The sequence below is a fragment of the Rhamphochromis sp. 'chilingali' genome (genome assembly GCF_963969265.1).
Source record: "Rhamphochromis sp. 'chilingali' genome assembly, chromosome: 15".
In the NCBI taxonomy this organism is placed as follows: Eukaryota; Metazoa; Chordata; class Actinopteri; order Cichliformes; family Cichlidae; genus Rhamphochromis; species Rhamphochromis sp. 'chilingali'.
The window spans coordinates 33,646,881-33,663,203 of NC_137942.1; the positions used below are offsets into that span (position 1 = coordinate 33,646,881).

Below are 16,323 nucleotides of genomic sequence, written 5' to 3' on the forward strand. Positions count from 1 at the left end.
ATATGTTAACTGTGTTCTCAACCAAATATAGGCTTTTAATGATTTTCAAATCATTACCATCTATTATTATTTACATTTTTTTCAACCAGGTCGTGCTGGAGGTCAGGTACATTATGTGGAATATTTTGCAGATGTGTGGACAGCAGTCCAACACCAACCATCTGTTCAGTCGCTGCACATGTACGGCTATGTTTGGACACACATACACACGCACATCAACATCTGTCCCTGCTGGACAGGCCCTTCTGGTCTCTGAGAGCTTTCCTTATGGACAAGGACACAAACACATATACACACACATTAAGGAAGCCATGGAGTAGATATTTTGTTGCAGCAGATGCTGGCTTTCCAGCAAATAGTAGCATTAATGAATAGCTACCTTTCCATTTCCAGAGACCACGCAGTTCTTCTAAAAGCTAATCGTTTCACAAAATCATCTGCCACGTCAACGGTTTGGGGGAAACAGCCTGGAACCAGTAGCAGAATTAGACGCATCATAGCTTTACAATGCTTCTGCAAAACTGAATCTATGGGCAGAAATCTGTGCCATCAGAAACTGAATTTGAATAAGTTAAATCTGAATTTGAATTGCTCGGATTGAATCTGAATTGTAACTTGAATAAATGCTTTTACAAACTGAATATGAATTAGCCTAATTTGAAATTCAATTTATTGGTTTGAAAATGATCTTCGCTAAATTGAAATTGAATTTTATAGTTTGAAAATGAATTCATTTGCTTTGAAACCGTATTTTATCCTTTAAAAATGTAGCTCTCGAACTGATGTGATCCAGTAATGCTGCACTAATGAATTAGACTAACTATTCACTTTAGCTAAAGTTATTAAGTTAGCTAAAGAGTTGGGATGCTGTGTAAGACATAAATAAAGCTAAAACACAAAGGTTTGGACACCGTTTCAGCTCAAGACGCTGTAGATTCCCGTCAGTAACACTTTCGGTCCGCTAGTAAAACGTAGTTCTATTAATCTGCGCTCGATTACTCTTGAACCGGAACCGGATGTAATTCCCAAAAAACTGAACTGTAGAACTGAAACTGAATGGTGAGAAGTGAATCTGAAATTATTCGAGAGCTAAATTTTTAAAGGATAAAATACAGTTTCAAAGCAAATTAATTAATTTTCAAACTATAAAATTCAATTTCAATTTAGCGAAGATCATTTTCAAACCAATAAATTGAATTTCAATTCAGATTCAATCTGAGCAATTCAAATTTAACTTATTCAAATTCAGTTTCTGATGGCACAGATTTCTGCACATATGAATCTCCTGAGCAACATTCAAATTTTGAAATTTTAAACAAATATTGAGAAACTCAAAAGTGTTTTTCTGCAAAATCCTCCAATTATGTAAGAAATATTTCTTGAAAAGCTAATAATGCTGCTCTTTCACTAAAAATGTGAACATACAAATATAGCTCCTTTCAAACTACATAAAACAAGATCGCTGACAGTGACTAAGTCCTTGTCACAAGTTTCATACTGAACCAGAATTGGCTTCCAGATTAATAACAATGTTCCAAATTCCCCATTTAAAAGTTAAACCATAGTGTGAACACAGCCTTTTAGTGTCTAACTCAGCACACATATCAAGTTTAGAGCAGCTCATTTTACAAGAGACAGCCTGGCCTTTTATTTTTCCTATTTATATTTATGGAGCACAAGTAGCAGCCAAGTAAAACTGCAATATGAGAACAAAGCTGTTTCTTTGTTGTTTTGTTTTGTTTTTTCCTTTTTCTTTTTTTGCTTGTCCCATTTGGTTCTTTAGCCGTCAGAATTGTTGTCTGAAGACCAACAACCCAATGGATTTACTTTACCAAATGGATCATCACGCCCTTGCCATCACGTTAATCTAGCTAAGTGTAAACAGCAGTAAATACTAAATATTGAATGTTGTGGTGCAGCAAGCAGGACCGACAGCGCACAATGTGCTTGGAAATAGCAGCCAATAAAGGTGTAGTTTATGTCTATGAACAGTGAACACCCGTGTGCACACCTGCGTGGATCAGCGCGCTTGTATTCAAAAGGTTTCCCCATGTAATGGTCTGCTAGAGGATGTAAAGAGCCATAGCCCTCTTTTTATTACTTTATTGTAACTAAAGTTGTGTAAAGTATATTCATTTTTTTATTTTAGAAGGAGCTGACAAAAGCAGCATTTTAACTTGTGAAGCTAACATTAGCTTTACTAGCTAGCTACACCCGACTGTAGCTAGCTACAAAAAATGAGAAATTTTGTGTCTCTTGCCTTTGGCTGAAATTAAAAACCTACTGTGCCAAAATAACTGAGAACTTAAATGTTCATTTTGCCAGTTTTATTACCATAAACTAATAAGAAAACAGGCCAGGCATAGCAAAAGGGGTCAAACTGACCTCTGCCAAAAAAAGGCTAAAGGGAAAAAGCAGGCTACGCAGTGTCACGCAACCAGTTGACTCCACAACATTTCTCACACATATCAAAGACCTAAGGGTGTGTCAGTAACCAACACATTTTCCCAACCCCTGAGCCTGCACCCACACTGTGTCACAGCCCTGTTTTTAGTGGCAGCTCGCATAGCAGGAGAGCACCAGTATTCATTCAAAAGTCCCAAGGCGATGCTAACTGCATTCACTGCGGCTGCAGGGTGGAACATTTCTAGAAGGCTCTCGTGTAGAGTACAGTCAAACCTTGTCCCAACCATGTTAGTTTAACTTTAGGAGCAGGGTCTGAAAAAAAGCATCATTTCCTGCCTTTATTAACTGCTCAAACATCAGTTTGAAGCAGTAAGAACACTCTGTGTTATGAATTCGGGGTGTGAGTGGGAAAAAAAAGTCCTGCCAGGCGATGTAGAGGGACACTCTCGCTCTATAGCAGCTGCTGAGAAAACACATCTTTGCAAGTACAGCTACTTACTTACATAACAAATCTCCAGTGACATGGCTCAGCTTTCTCTTCTGATTCTGAATCTTTCCCCCTCATGCCTTTGAGAATCAGCTCATGACTGCAGAGCATTTTTTTCTATCGCATTATGCTGCATGCATGTGACTCTGTAGTTAACTGTTGTCCCCTTTTTTCACAATTAAAGCTCACACACACACACACACACACACACACACACGATGTAAATTCCAATAGAGACGGTACCTCTCTGTGTCAGTCGTATAACGGTGGGGGGAAGAAGTGTGTGTGTGTGTGTGTGTGTGTGTGTGTGTGTGTGTGTGTGTGTGTGTGTGTGTGTGTGTGTGTGGTTAATGCCACCCCTTTAATCGGTGCTGAATGAGTGAGAGTCCCACCCTGCTGCCCTTCTCATTTTGTGGGTGGCCATTATATTTACTCGAGCCTTCCTCTCTCATCCTGGTAAACGGTGCAATAGAATAGAACAGGATAGATTTGCTATCACCTGATCATCTGCTCACACTTGATGTAACAAATGCCTTCTTTTTTTATTTCTCATCCACCTCTCCGGTTTCATTTTTGTTCTCTTCGCCCAGCTGCCCTTCTGTTTCCCTTCCTTTCCTGTAAAACAGTTTGCTTCATTTCCTTTTCCTTATTTTTCTGTGGCGCCGTCCTTTTTGTTATTCGTTCAGTTTTCTTTCTCATCCTTCCATCTAATGTTTTTCCTTCTCTGTACTGTGCTGGTGTAACCCTTTCCTTTTCTTTCTTGTCCTTTCTCAGATTTGTCATTTGTTATTAATTAATTTATACTTCCTTTGACGTGTACTTCCTACTCTTCTCTATTCATTCTCACCCTTTTCTTTCTGTCTAATTTTTCATTTATTTTTCTCTTTCCTTTCACTTTTTTATAACATATATTCATTTAATTCCCCCTCCTTTAAGTTTTTTTAATCTTTCCTTTCACATTGTTTCACTACTTCCTCCATGGTATTGTTTCTTTTCCTTTTTTCCCTTCATTTCCTTCCTCAACTTTGCACTTTATTTCTTTCTCTTCCTTCCTTCTCTTTCACTTTCTTTCCTCAGTGTATATTATTTTATTTCAATCTTGTCTCCTCTTCTCTCTTCCTTTTTAATAAGCTCTGTTTCACTTTCCTTTCCATTCCAGTTTTCTTCTTTCACTTCCTTTCCTATAATTTTTACTCCTTTCCTTTCCCTTCTCTTTCCTTCCATCCTCTCACCTCTGCTGTGCTCTCCACTTCTGCCTGAACCTGCCGCTGACCCATTAAACTGTGTGGATGTTATTTTTGCTGCATGTGTGTGTCTGTGTGAGAGGGAGAAGAGACAGAGGGACCCGATGTGAGCCGAGCAGTCTGCGATCAGAATAAACGGGAGGTGGAAAATGACAGCGTTCAGCTACCCCTGCGTTTCATCACCTCGTTCCCTTGTTCTCTTTTTCATCATTTTCAGTCTTTCATCACTCCCCCTCCATCTGTCCCACTCACACATCAAGAAGCATCTTCCCCTCCTCTTTCCTTTTCTCTTACTAACTCCTCTGCCTATCCCCCTTTTCCTCCAAGCAAAAAATATTCACCCACCTCTCCCCCCATCTGCTCTGTAATTCAATCATGGAGGCAGTCAGCAGTAGCAGGAGAAGTGAGTGATGATGTTTTGGAAGAAAATGCAGGGAACAGCGCCGGCCAATCTTCCCCTCGCTCCGTATTATCATTTCTAATATGCTGTGCTTCAATTTTCAAGATCACTCTCAGGATCAATAACGCCGCCCGAGCATGTTTGCTTCTTCTCGCGAGTGTTGCTGCAGTAATATATTCCAAGTAAAGGCCTTTAGGTGCGCTTGATTGACGGGGAAATATCTGCTTGAGTACATTATCCGCGCAGACTCGCCGAATATTTACGAAGTGGTGAAAACACATAGCCGCCCACATTTTAATAATATTTTCAGGGTGAAATAAGAGCAACACCCCCGACGCACACTTTCATTTTATGTCATTTACACTTTGTTGTTTTTAGTGTTTTTATCTACCTTAAAAAAGCGCGAGAGGGCTGTTATGCTCGTTTCTTTGACTCTTGGACTCTTGGCTTTGCATGATTGACAGTTTGAAATAATCCTTACGTATCTTTCTTTGAGCCTCTCAGTTCATCCACACAAGCTGTCTTAGCTTTCCCCTTTAGCTTTCTTCTGATTGGCTGCCCTTCACAAGCAGAATATTTGAATGTCATGTTCAAATGCCTTTATTTTGTGAGGGGCAGCCAATCAGAGAATGCTGGGTAACAGGAAGAGAAGCGCCATGCTGACAGTGAATGAACTGAGGGGCTAGAGTCGTCGAGCTGAAATACAATGCAGGAAACATATATTAGGTACCTGTTTAATTGTATTGCACAATATGCACAGAGAGTCGTATACCTGGAGGTGCAACAGCTGTTACGCTAAATTAAAAATATTTGGCGTAGCTGTCAAGTTGCACTGTGAAGTGCAAACGCTAGCTGCTTCTTCACGTCACGTCGCTCCTCTGAAGCATACGGATGCAGACAGAGCATCGTTAGCCAGTCTGAGAGACTCCGGCTGACAGCGTGTGGAGCTTCCTCTCTGCTGCTCCTTTGTGAATGTGCACTGGTGTGGATGCAATCATCTGCTCTGCTCCTGCTAGCCTGCCTCGCACGTCAACACAGAAAAGATTGGCGGGGGAGGGCGTGAGGAAGAGAGGGGGAGAGAAAAAGAGAGAGAGAGAAAAAGAGAGCGAGAGAGAGAGAGAGAGAGCGAGAGAGAGAGAGACTGGTATCTAGAAATGTCTGGGAGTGTCAGCATCTCTCATGGCTGCAAAGAAAGAAAGTGAAGGAGGAAGATAGCTGTGGAAGAACGTGTCAGTCTGTCGGACATGGCGTCTTTATCATTTCACTGAACACACACACACACACACACACACACACACACACACACACACACACACACACACACACACACACACACACACACACACACACACACACAGCTATGACCCAGTCAAATCCTATGTGCAGAAGGCAAGTTGAGTGACAGCAAACTGATGATAGCTCTCCAGATGGTGCCAGATGTTTGTGTTAATGTAACTGTGTGTGTGTGTGTGTGTGTGTGTGAGATGGAGGTAAATGCGTGCATTTGTGCGGACTGTGTGTCTGACCTGAGTGAGAGTAAATGATGTGCATTAGGGCAGAGCCTCAGACCCACAGACAAACGGACACGCACACCTCAGCCACACGTCCACTCGTTACCACCACAAACCACTCACACATTTCACTGGCAGCTGCACACACACAGACAACACACGTCTCCTGTAAGCTTTGTGCTGCATGCTAAGATGACAAACAGGTCTGTGTGAACATCAGCCTAGCGTCAAACTGCCCTGCTGTCTGTCTGGGACACTCAGCTGCACTCTGTCATTACCGCCCTGCTGCTTCTGCCCTCTTTATTTGTTTTTTCCCTGAAATAAACAGGTCAGTATCAGTGTCCTGCAGACACTTTTGCAGGCACTCCCTTAAAACACACGCAGCAAAAGATAAATAATAAAGTGGCTTATTTTTGCTTTGCACGTCCACAAATGAAATTTCAAAGGGCATATTAAACAGTTTCAGTGTTACAGAAAGTCTGACTAAAGTATGCCTAATTACCCTAAAGCAAGACATATTAAGTGCACTGAATTAAAAATGAAGTAGCGTGAGCTCACTCACATTTCACACAGTTGCTGTGACTCATCCCAGATGCTATTTTTGTTATTTAAGTGTAGCTCACACAAAATAAATCTTTTATTTTAGGTCCTCTGTTACTTTTCTGTGTCAGTGAGTATTTACATAAAACTAACTAATCACACTTTGCAGTACAGAATCGTTTTCATATAAATGATTTTGCCTGTTTTGTATCTAATGTTTATAGTTATGTATTTTTACCAATTTTAAGACTGAAGGTAATCAACTGCCTTCATATTATGTTACATTACTCAGTTAATCCTGCTTTCTCCTTTAAAAATGTGATTTTTTGTTAAGTGATTGAAATTTAAAGTGTTGATTTTGCAACAAAAAATCTGCTCACAAATAAGATGCACATTTTGTATTTTTGTACTACGGGGCTTCCAGGTCCCACAATCTCAATTTCACTTTCAACACAAGTTTATTACATTTATTGAGTAAATCTTAAAACACAAAAAGGGTCTCTAAACATTTAATCTTTAGCAAAGCATTTTCCTTTAAATAAATAATCAATAGCATAAATAGAACCGAAATAAACAGAAATACAGAAATTTAACCATGTTCTAAGGAAGTCAAATACAGGATCACAAAATCTATTCAAAAATGTAAATGTAACGTTGCCAAGTTCCCCAGTCTATTTCCCTGTATGCAGCATATAGACTGTGTAGATTAATAAACAAAGGTCACCCACTGTGTGCACTAACAAGCATCAGTCAGGCCGCTGCCTCTTTCACCTGCAGTATCTGCTTTAAATCGCTTTAGTCGCCATCTGTATGCACTGCAGTCCGGCGAGGACTGGCTCCATTTGGAGCACATCTATGCATGCTGCCAGCGGCTGTCTGCTGCCTATGACAAATTAGTTTGAGGCCTTACCTGTCCTCTGCATCTCATGTACTGAGCAGTAGTCAGAAAGCGGCTTCCAGCTGAAGAGCACTTAAGTGTAGCCTAAAGGTTGTTTTGTGCTCTTGTACATAATGTACTTTGCTGAGCTCCACATACAGAAACACACACTCATTTTGGGCACAACCTCTATGTGCTGGACCCTACCAGTTCTTTTATAGTCACGCCTGTCTTTTTCTGCAGTAGACAGACTGTTTATAATCCAGGGGGTTTCCTGCTCTGCTGTAGACTTTTGTTCCAGCGCCTGCATCAATGCAGTGAACCCCGCTAATTGCTACACACTGTTATGAAGCCATATGCTTCGCTTAATCCTGCAGAGTGAGCACTGCCGTCTGAGGCACAGAACCCTGCGACTTATAAAAGAACTTCAACACACATAGGAGTTGGATGGGTGGGATGTTTGTCTCACTTCTAGGCTGGTCAGGTCGCCGCTGCTCCACTTTTATTACACCTTTAATGGTCCACCGACTACTTTGAAGTTCTGCTTGGCTTGTACTGGGCTGGGTTTAAGAACGGCCTTGATTCTTCATGGTATGGATTGAACAAGTTTCTTGGAAACATTTCTCCGGGTTTCTGGTGCTTATTGATATGATAGCATCGCACAGGGCACCACTTCCATGATGCGATTCTCCCATGACACCACCACCCTGTTCTGGTGAGCGCAGAGGCCACTTTAGTACAACGAGCTCATTGTCATCATCGAGAAACTAGACTGATGATGTGAGCTTTGTGATGTGGCACATTTTCCTGTTAAAGTGGCCGAGAACACTGTAGTCATGGAAAGATAAAAAGGAATGGACATGATTATGAACAGCACTGGCTAAAAATGATGCTCAATTGGCAGTAAGTGGCCCAAAGTGTGCCAAGACAATATCCCCCACACTAAGAAACCATCAACAGCGTTAAAGGTTCTCATCCTTTACGCTGTTCATGTTAAAGTATCGATATTGCAGCAGAAATCAAGACTCATGAGATCTTTTTATGCCCAGTTTTGTCCAGCTGCAGCTGTAGTTACCAGTTTTTAGCTGAGTCAATTGGTTCCAATGTGGGCTCCTGTTTCAAAGCTTTAACATGTTGTGCATTCAGAAATGCATCTGGTCATGCTTCTCTAAGCTATGTCACCGAATGAGACCTTTCCCCCCAGAGAACCACTTCTCACTTAAACCTATCTTCTTTCTCCATCCCTTTTTCTGTGTGCATAAAATCCCAACAGCTCACGAGTTTCTAAAAAGGTTAAATCAGCTCATCTGACACCGAGAGCTACGACACGTTCAAACTCCCCTAAATCGACTTTTCTTCCCCTTTTCGTGCTTTGAACTTCAGCAGGTCCTCTTGACCCACAAACAGAAGACAAAAAGACAGACAAGAGCTTTCAGGTCTGAAAATGAAGGATAAGCATCTTAAACCTGCAATCTTTTTCATGCCCAGTAGGGTCAACTGAACTGGTTCCCAGAAGAAATCCAGTTGTATTGAACTCAAGGTAAAAATGGTCCTGCTTCTTATTTGATTTTAATCCCAGTAAACACCCTCCTGACGAGCTTCTGTTTTCAGTTGCTAGAATAACTAACAATATAATGCTCTTCTTGTAGTTTATGGTCTCATACAGAGTGAAATAGACGACTGAATTGGGTATGGGAAGTTACAACCTTATGAATTCAATGCAGTTTATATTTATATAGAGCTACATCACAACAACAGTCCCCTCAAACCACTCTGTATTGTAAGGTACAATATTACAGAGAAAACCCCAACAATCAGACGATCCCCTAAAAGCAAGCATGTGGTGACAGTGGGAAGGAAAAACTCCCCTTTAACAGGAAGAAAGTGCATCAGTGCATCATGGGAAGCACCCAGTAGCCTAGGCCTATTGCAGCATAACTAAGGGAGGATTCAGGGTCACCTTGTCCAGCCCTAACTATATGCTTTAGCAAAAATGAGAGTTTTAAGCCTAATCTTAAAAATAGAGAGGGTGTTTGACTCCCGAGTCAAACCTGGAAGCTGGTTCCACGGAAGAGGGGCCTGAAAGCTGAAGGCTCTGCCTCCCATTCTACTTTTAAATACTCTAGGAACAACAAGTAGGCCTGCAGAGCGAGAGCGAAGTGCTCTAATAGGGGGATATGGTACTATGAGGTATTTAAAGATAAGATGGGGCCTGATTATTTAAGACCTTGTATGTGAGGATGTGGATTTTAAATATTACAAATGCATTTCCTTTCTGTCATGTAATTGGCCGATTAGATATTATTTTAAGACGTAGTTCCAACTAATCTAGTGGCCGTAAGCACAATATTTAGGAGTGGATGCGCAGCGTCTTCAAGAAGAGAATATTCAGCCGCTATGTTAGCCAACACCAGTCATTTTAAATACACAGAGGTCAAGAAGTACAATAAAGCTCTAGTGTTACTCAGTACACAAACAGACTGACAAGTGAATTTATAAAGTCATCACTTGCAATAGGGGCTCAAACGTGGACCATTATTTGTCATTAGCATGGCCTCTTCTTATTCAAATGAGGCCCACCTGCTGTTTCCAGTGTAAGCACCAGTTCAGATGCTGCTGCGTACCTGCCCAAGCAGAACAATTATAGTAATTGGATAATAGGCTTGGTGTCAACTAGCTTTTATAAAAAATAATTACAAGAGTTAAAGCTGAATTACTTGTTATGCCTTTGTGCAAATTCTACCTCCTGCAGCTCGGCCTGTACGCTACCCCTCGCTGTCTGCTCACAACTGGACCAGCCAGTTATATATCAGTGGAAGTATCAGCAAGCCACTGCCAGCCTCTACAGAATGATCTATCTGCAGCTCTCTCTGGCTTCTCTCTGTATTGCCCACACATTAGAGTGGGCTGTGCAAGTGAAACATTGTTGGATGTTGTAGTGCTACACTGCCCGAAGGAGAAAAAAACCATTAGAGGAGCAGTCGTGAAGCGAGCCTCGCAGTATGCAGGATAGAAGAAGAACACTGGGAGTCGTGTCACACTGATTGTGATGTTGAAACCTTAACTATCACACGGCCACCAGTATCATGTCACTGGAGAGCCAGGGTCACACACAGATCCAAACACACACACGCTGTGTTCCCTCCCTCTCTCTGTGCTGCAGTGTACAGAGACAGGGGTTTGAAGATGCGCTGCCACTCTCCAATCACACCACTAATCTTCTCGGATACACCCCGATGCATGCAAACCCCTGTCTCCCAGAAGACTCACACATGCAGCCTTCACACATCACCATCATCTCAGCGGTGAACAGCTCCTATGCGAGAGAAAGCTTTTGCCCATGGCTGAACACGGGCATCTATAGGGGAGGGTTTCAACAGAAATCCACAGCTGTGTTCTCATCTCTGCAGTGGGAGAGAACCGACTGTCTTACTTGCTTTCCCTGGCCGGGGCCTCTGCAGCAGCTTCTGCACGGTGAGCAGGTCCTCGGTCTTCACCGCCTGCAGCAGTTCCTGGTCCTTTCCCATCTTCCGCGCTCGGCCGCTCTATTCCAGCATCCTCCGATACAGAGGCGCCTCGCCACGCGGAGGGTACGTCTACACCCCGGCCACGAAAAGCCTCCTTCCTCCCACCCCCCCAGGTCCCTGGCTTGATGAGACCCCCCCTCCTCTCTCCCCTAGAGCTCCGGCATAGCACGGGTCCAGAGGGGCTGAAAGCGAGAGAGAGAGGGGGGGAGAGAAAGAGGGGAGGGGGGTGGGGATAGGCTGGGTGGGATGGAGGGATGCTCTCGGGTTCTCCCACGGCTACGTGCAGCGCTGCTGAATGGAGACGGGACCGGAGGCTAACGGGCCGCTCGAGATCCCAGCAGCCGCGCGGCGGCGTCGCGTGCGTCGTATTTTGGCGGAGCGGATGAGTGGTGGGGGTTCCAGGATTCGCCTCACCGGCTCCTCGGTCTCACCCCCGCTGCAGCTGCCCTCGATATTAAACGATTAACCGACGGTCACCGGGAGGAAGGAGTCAAACGGAGAAGCCTCGCAGGCTCAGACACACTGCGCGTAAATGGTTGTGCGTTTGAAGGCGGGTGCGCGCCTGTTCGTATCTGCCGAGGATGTGCCGCTCGTGTGCTTTACGTCGTAAACGCAGCCCAGCGGTGACGCGGCTGCAGCCACAGCTCCGCGTGCGCTCGCTATTTGGTAATGATTTTCTCCGAGTGGGGTGGGTGGGTGGGTAGGGGTGTGCAGAGGTAGTGAAGGGGGGCACGTGCACGTGCCCGCGCGCTCTACAGCTGGGCCAGCTCGCACTGCTAAATGGCTCGTGCTGAAAGTTGTGGGCGGACCAGGAGCGCGGTGCTCTCCCGCCTCCTCCTCGTCTCTCTCTCTGGCCCTGTTTCTGTGGCAGAGGCTGCAGAGATTTATTGAGGAAGACACAGAGAGAGTGGAGGTGTGCCACGCCTTTCTGCTTATTGGCGCGATGAAGTCTTATCAGACTACACACCTGCATTCTAGCCTAAGAGTTAGACTGAATTCAAAGCTGCACGACACAAACAATTTCAGATTTGTATTAAAACTTACCTTCTTTTTTACATAGATGTTTAAGGCCTCAAGGCAAGGCAAGTATCACTAATAAACTTGGCATTGGTATTGGATAAACACTACTAGGATCAGCACTTTGTTCATTTAACCCACTATACTGTGTTACATAAAACATTTTTTGAGGAAATTAAACCCCCACCCATATAGCTCCATATACCAATGGCATTCCATCAGGGCAAGCAAGGCAATCAGTGCTTACCTTGTCAAATCCAAAAATAGACATAGCTGTCATAAAGCTCCTAGCTGATTACTTTTCTGCCATCTTGTGACTGGAGTGAGTTATTGTTGCTGAAAGCTCCACTTGTTTTGTGCTCATAGGAAACTTAAGTTGTCTCCATTTTACCCGCACGTCCATTTCCCGTTACTTGAGCTGATCAAGCTGAGAAGCTAGACACTTCTTTCTGGTGGTTTGCACATTGTGAATAAGCAACTGCTCTTTCATGGTAAACTGATGGGAGACCAGCTTGTTGCTGCTGTCTCTACTTTCACTGCTCTGAGACGACTTACAGTCTGCACTTTGTGTGTAAGCACAGCTAACATTAGCAGGCAAACAAGCTTCTGTGATTTATCATCATAATAAATAAGTTTCCTCTTGCTAACCGCTATGTGTGGTTTAGAGAAGATGGAGTGTGAAAAAGTTGTTGATAACTTGTTTAGTACGTTAGCAAGAAAAACTGTGATGATGATGGAATGATACATGGTCAGAGGGGATGGCAGCTCTGACCATGTATCACGACTAAAACAGGCAAGTTGAGCAGGTGCTCAGCAGCACCTTCAGATTAGCATCTATGAGAATCTCTGAATGTTTGGCCATCGCTTCATTTTCACCTTTATCTTTTTTCCATTAATATTTTTAATCGTTGTGTAAATATCGATAGGTAACTAAGTCACACACTGCTCAAGTCTTTTAATTCAGATGTTTTTTTTAATGTTAATAATATGTATAAATATACTTTTATAAAATCAAGATATAGGCGTGTGTTTGTGATCTTATGAACAACTATTTAAACTTAGAGGAAAATACATACACATGCTTTCAGCTAATGCCAAGAGTAATATTAACCAAATGCTAAAATGCTAGAAATTTCTAATCAGCACCAAAACCACAAATGCAGCTGATGTTTGGCATTACTGTTCATTGGAGATCTCATCAAAGACAAAGCCCACAGTCCTTGTTCAGTGCAAAAATCTGGACAATAATCTGGTGCTACGTGGGGCTTCACTAGTCTGAGTTTGTCAAGTCACTTGAGTATCTTACATAATTTCTCTAAAAAAAAAACACACAGTAAGAAGATATTGCTTAATTTAGTGAATTCAGTAGGCTGAGGCTAACCTTGGATGAACTTCCCAACATTTTTGTAGGAATGCCAACAAAAGGGGACCAACGTTTGGGACAAGTAGCAGACCAATAAATGACAAGGATAGCTAGAAGACATTCACACAAACCTACCTCTACTTTTAATAAAGAAAATAGTTTTTTAAATATCTCACAGGTGAAAGAATTTCAGAAAAGCCATCAAAGCAGTTATATTTTTACTACAAAGCCATAAGTGTCTCACATTGATGCTTTTTAAACAATGGCTCACATGTTAAAAGCAGGAGTAAGATTGTAAAGATCTGCTAACCGTTGTCATTATGAGCATTAGCTCAAATACTACAAATATGATTTTACTACCTCCAGCAAGTTAGTTTAGCTTAGCATAGCACAGGATCTTCCATCCATCCATCCATCCATCCATCCATCCATCCATTCATATTCTTCTGCTTATCCAAATCAGCATTGGGGGGCGGAGCCTGTCCGAGCTGTCAGGAGGCAGCTACACCCTGGATAGACGGCCAACACAGAGAGAAGACAACTTTTTATGCTCACATTCACGCCTACATGACTGTCTTGCTCTGAGGCTGACCGACCCAAAACTGTGCCACACCACTGAAGCTTGTTAATTTAATTAAAAATTACTTATTGATTAGAACTTATTGATTTCATTGGGGTGGCATGGGAATTCAGATTCTTTGATCAGAAGTAAATGTGGTGAACAAAAACACTGGGCACAATTTTTCAGCTCCTTCTTTCCTCATACAAATATATGAAATATGACGTGAAATTCACTGTCCAAAGACATGCATCTTGTGGGGATAGGTTAACTGGATAATCCAAATTGCCACTAGGTGTGAATGTGTGAGTGAATGTGAGTGTGAATGGTTGTCTGTCCCTGTGTGTTAGCCCTGCGACAGACTGGCGACCTGTCCAGGTTGTACCCCGCCTCTCGCCCTATGACAGCTGGGATAGGCTCCAGCGCCCCCCGTGACCCTGAAAAGGATAAGCGGAAGCGAATGAATGGATGGATGGACATGAAATAGGCTTTGCACTGAGCAGCCTAACTGCTTTGCAAAGTACAGAAATGGGTATTTACACCCTTTAAGTAGAAGTAGTACTTGTACTTTGAAATGTTTTAGCTTTGACATGCACTTCAATTATGCAGAATTAAGTGCATGAAGTTTAATGGATCATAACATTTGATTTATTAACATGTACATCAATTTGATATTATAGGTGGGAGTTATTTTGATTACTAATATGCTGCTGGGTAGTTTTGTCTTTAACAACATCTGTTAGCCGCACATATAGCCTTCAAACAATGGTGTTGTCATCCAAAGTACAGTGGTGCTGAAATGGGAAGCAGCAGAAACAGAGAAATACTTGAACAAATTAGAAGCACAGGGAAGCTGTAATTCAGTACTTGGCTAATTGTACTGTTACTTTCTATCCGAGGCTTCTCTATAAGATCAGGCCTGTTTGTGTTAAAACTTGTGTTGCCAAAAATCATTGTGATCTTTGGGATAATCACTCGTACACATGCAGCATGTGCTGCGGTCATGAAGACAATTAGAGAGCACACACACTGCAGAATTTGACCCTGACTTCCAACTGCAAAATCTAATGTTTTCTTTCCCTCTCCACCCTCCTCCACGTTTTTTATTTCACTTTTTTCTCCATTGTGTGTGTGTGTGTGTGTGTGTGTGTGTGTGTGTGTGTGTGTGTGTGTGTGTGTGTGTGTGTGTGTGTGTGGGCAGTGAGCAGTACTTGGATGCTGCTCTCTTCCTCCTCCACATAACCAGCGAGTTATGTAAGAACTCTAAAGAGTAGCCCGTATGGTACCGGTAGAGTATTTATAAATATGCCTCTGTCAATGCAAAAGAACCACACTACCCCAGAGGCGTGTTAATGCTAATGCCTGCTGCATAGAAGCTTACTTAGAGAGTGCTTACCTGCAGCCCCTCCCCCTGTTTCTATTTGCATATCTCCTGTTATTGCTAAGTGCAGAGGCTTTCAGAAGTGGATTCAATATATGTACACTGGACACTCATGAGCCACTTGTCTCAGAGACAAGTGGCTCATGCCTTTCTTGTTATATCTTTGAGCACGTGTTGACACTTTTCACTTGACACTTTAGTGAAATTCACATTCACAACAAAGAATGAGAAAAAGGGAGAAAAACAAGAGTTTTTTTCCACTGAAATAAATATCTTCAAACTACATTTGATTTGTCTGTACTCATCTACCTGTCTGGGTCACATGAATAAGGGTTAAATTATAGGGGGAAAATGTAGTAATTCTAATTAGGCAGCAGGACTGTTTTACATCATGAAATCGTGTTTATTTAAAGCTTGAAAGTCACTTCATGTAGCATGTGCTGGAGCTGGGAGTGTTCGTGTGAAGCTTCCATAAAAACAGAGTGCCCTCAAGTGGCCGGTCCAAGAGCACACCTTTATTGGGTAGTCTTTGAACCTCTGTTTCCCAGAGATCTGTGATGGATAAAAGCATTGGGGATTTTACACCTAGTTTTATGTAGAAAGTGGTTAATATATGAGTAAATATATAAGTATATGGTTGGCTTCGTTAGTAAGTTGTACCTGTGTATAGTTATCATAAAGACCTAAAGAAAAGGGGCAAATCACATTATAAAACACTTGTGTCCGAGCAGCCATTGCTATTGCTCAGTGTTTTGAAAATCATGTGTCACTACGACAGCAGTACAGGTTGAGTTCAACATCTTCAGGAAATTCTGAAAATTAGCCAACCTCAGTTGTAGGCAATTTGAAACAAGATTTAGCGAATAAACATGAAGGAGAAATACAACATATTAATAAACCTCGCTGAAAAATGTATTCCGTTTAGCATTTTACATGTAATTGCGACTAATGATAAAAAAAATCGCTTGTCTCCAATAACTCGTCTTGTCTACGGGTTTTAAATGTAATATT

The 16,323-nt window shown here is 42.3% G+C and overlaps 1 protein-coding gene across 6 annotated transcripts in view; it reads right to left on the bottom strand.

Moving 5' to 3' along the window:
• caskin1 (CASK interacting protein 1) overlaps positions 1–11,662 on the bottom strand; it is a 111,244-nt gene extending 99,582 nt beyond the window's left edge. For all 6 annotated transcript variants that reach the window (XM_080905067.1, XM_080905071.1, XM_080905069.1 and 3 more), the window contains exon 1: positions 10,899–11,662. In XM_080905067.1, coding sequence (XP_080761193.1) covers positions 10,899–10,992 — 94 coding nt within the window. In that variant the 5' untranslated portion in view covers positions 10,993–11,662. The remainder of the gene's footprint in view (positions 1–10,898) is intronic.
• Between the last annotated feature and the right edge of the window lie 4,661 nt (positions 11,663–16,323).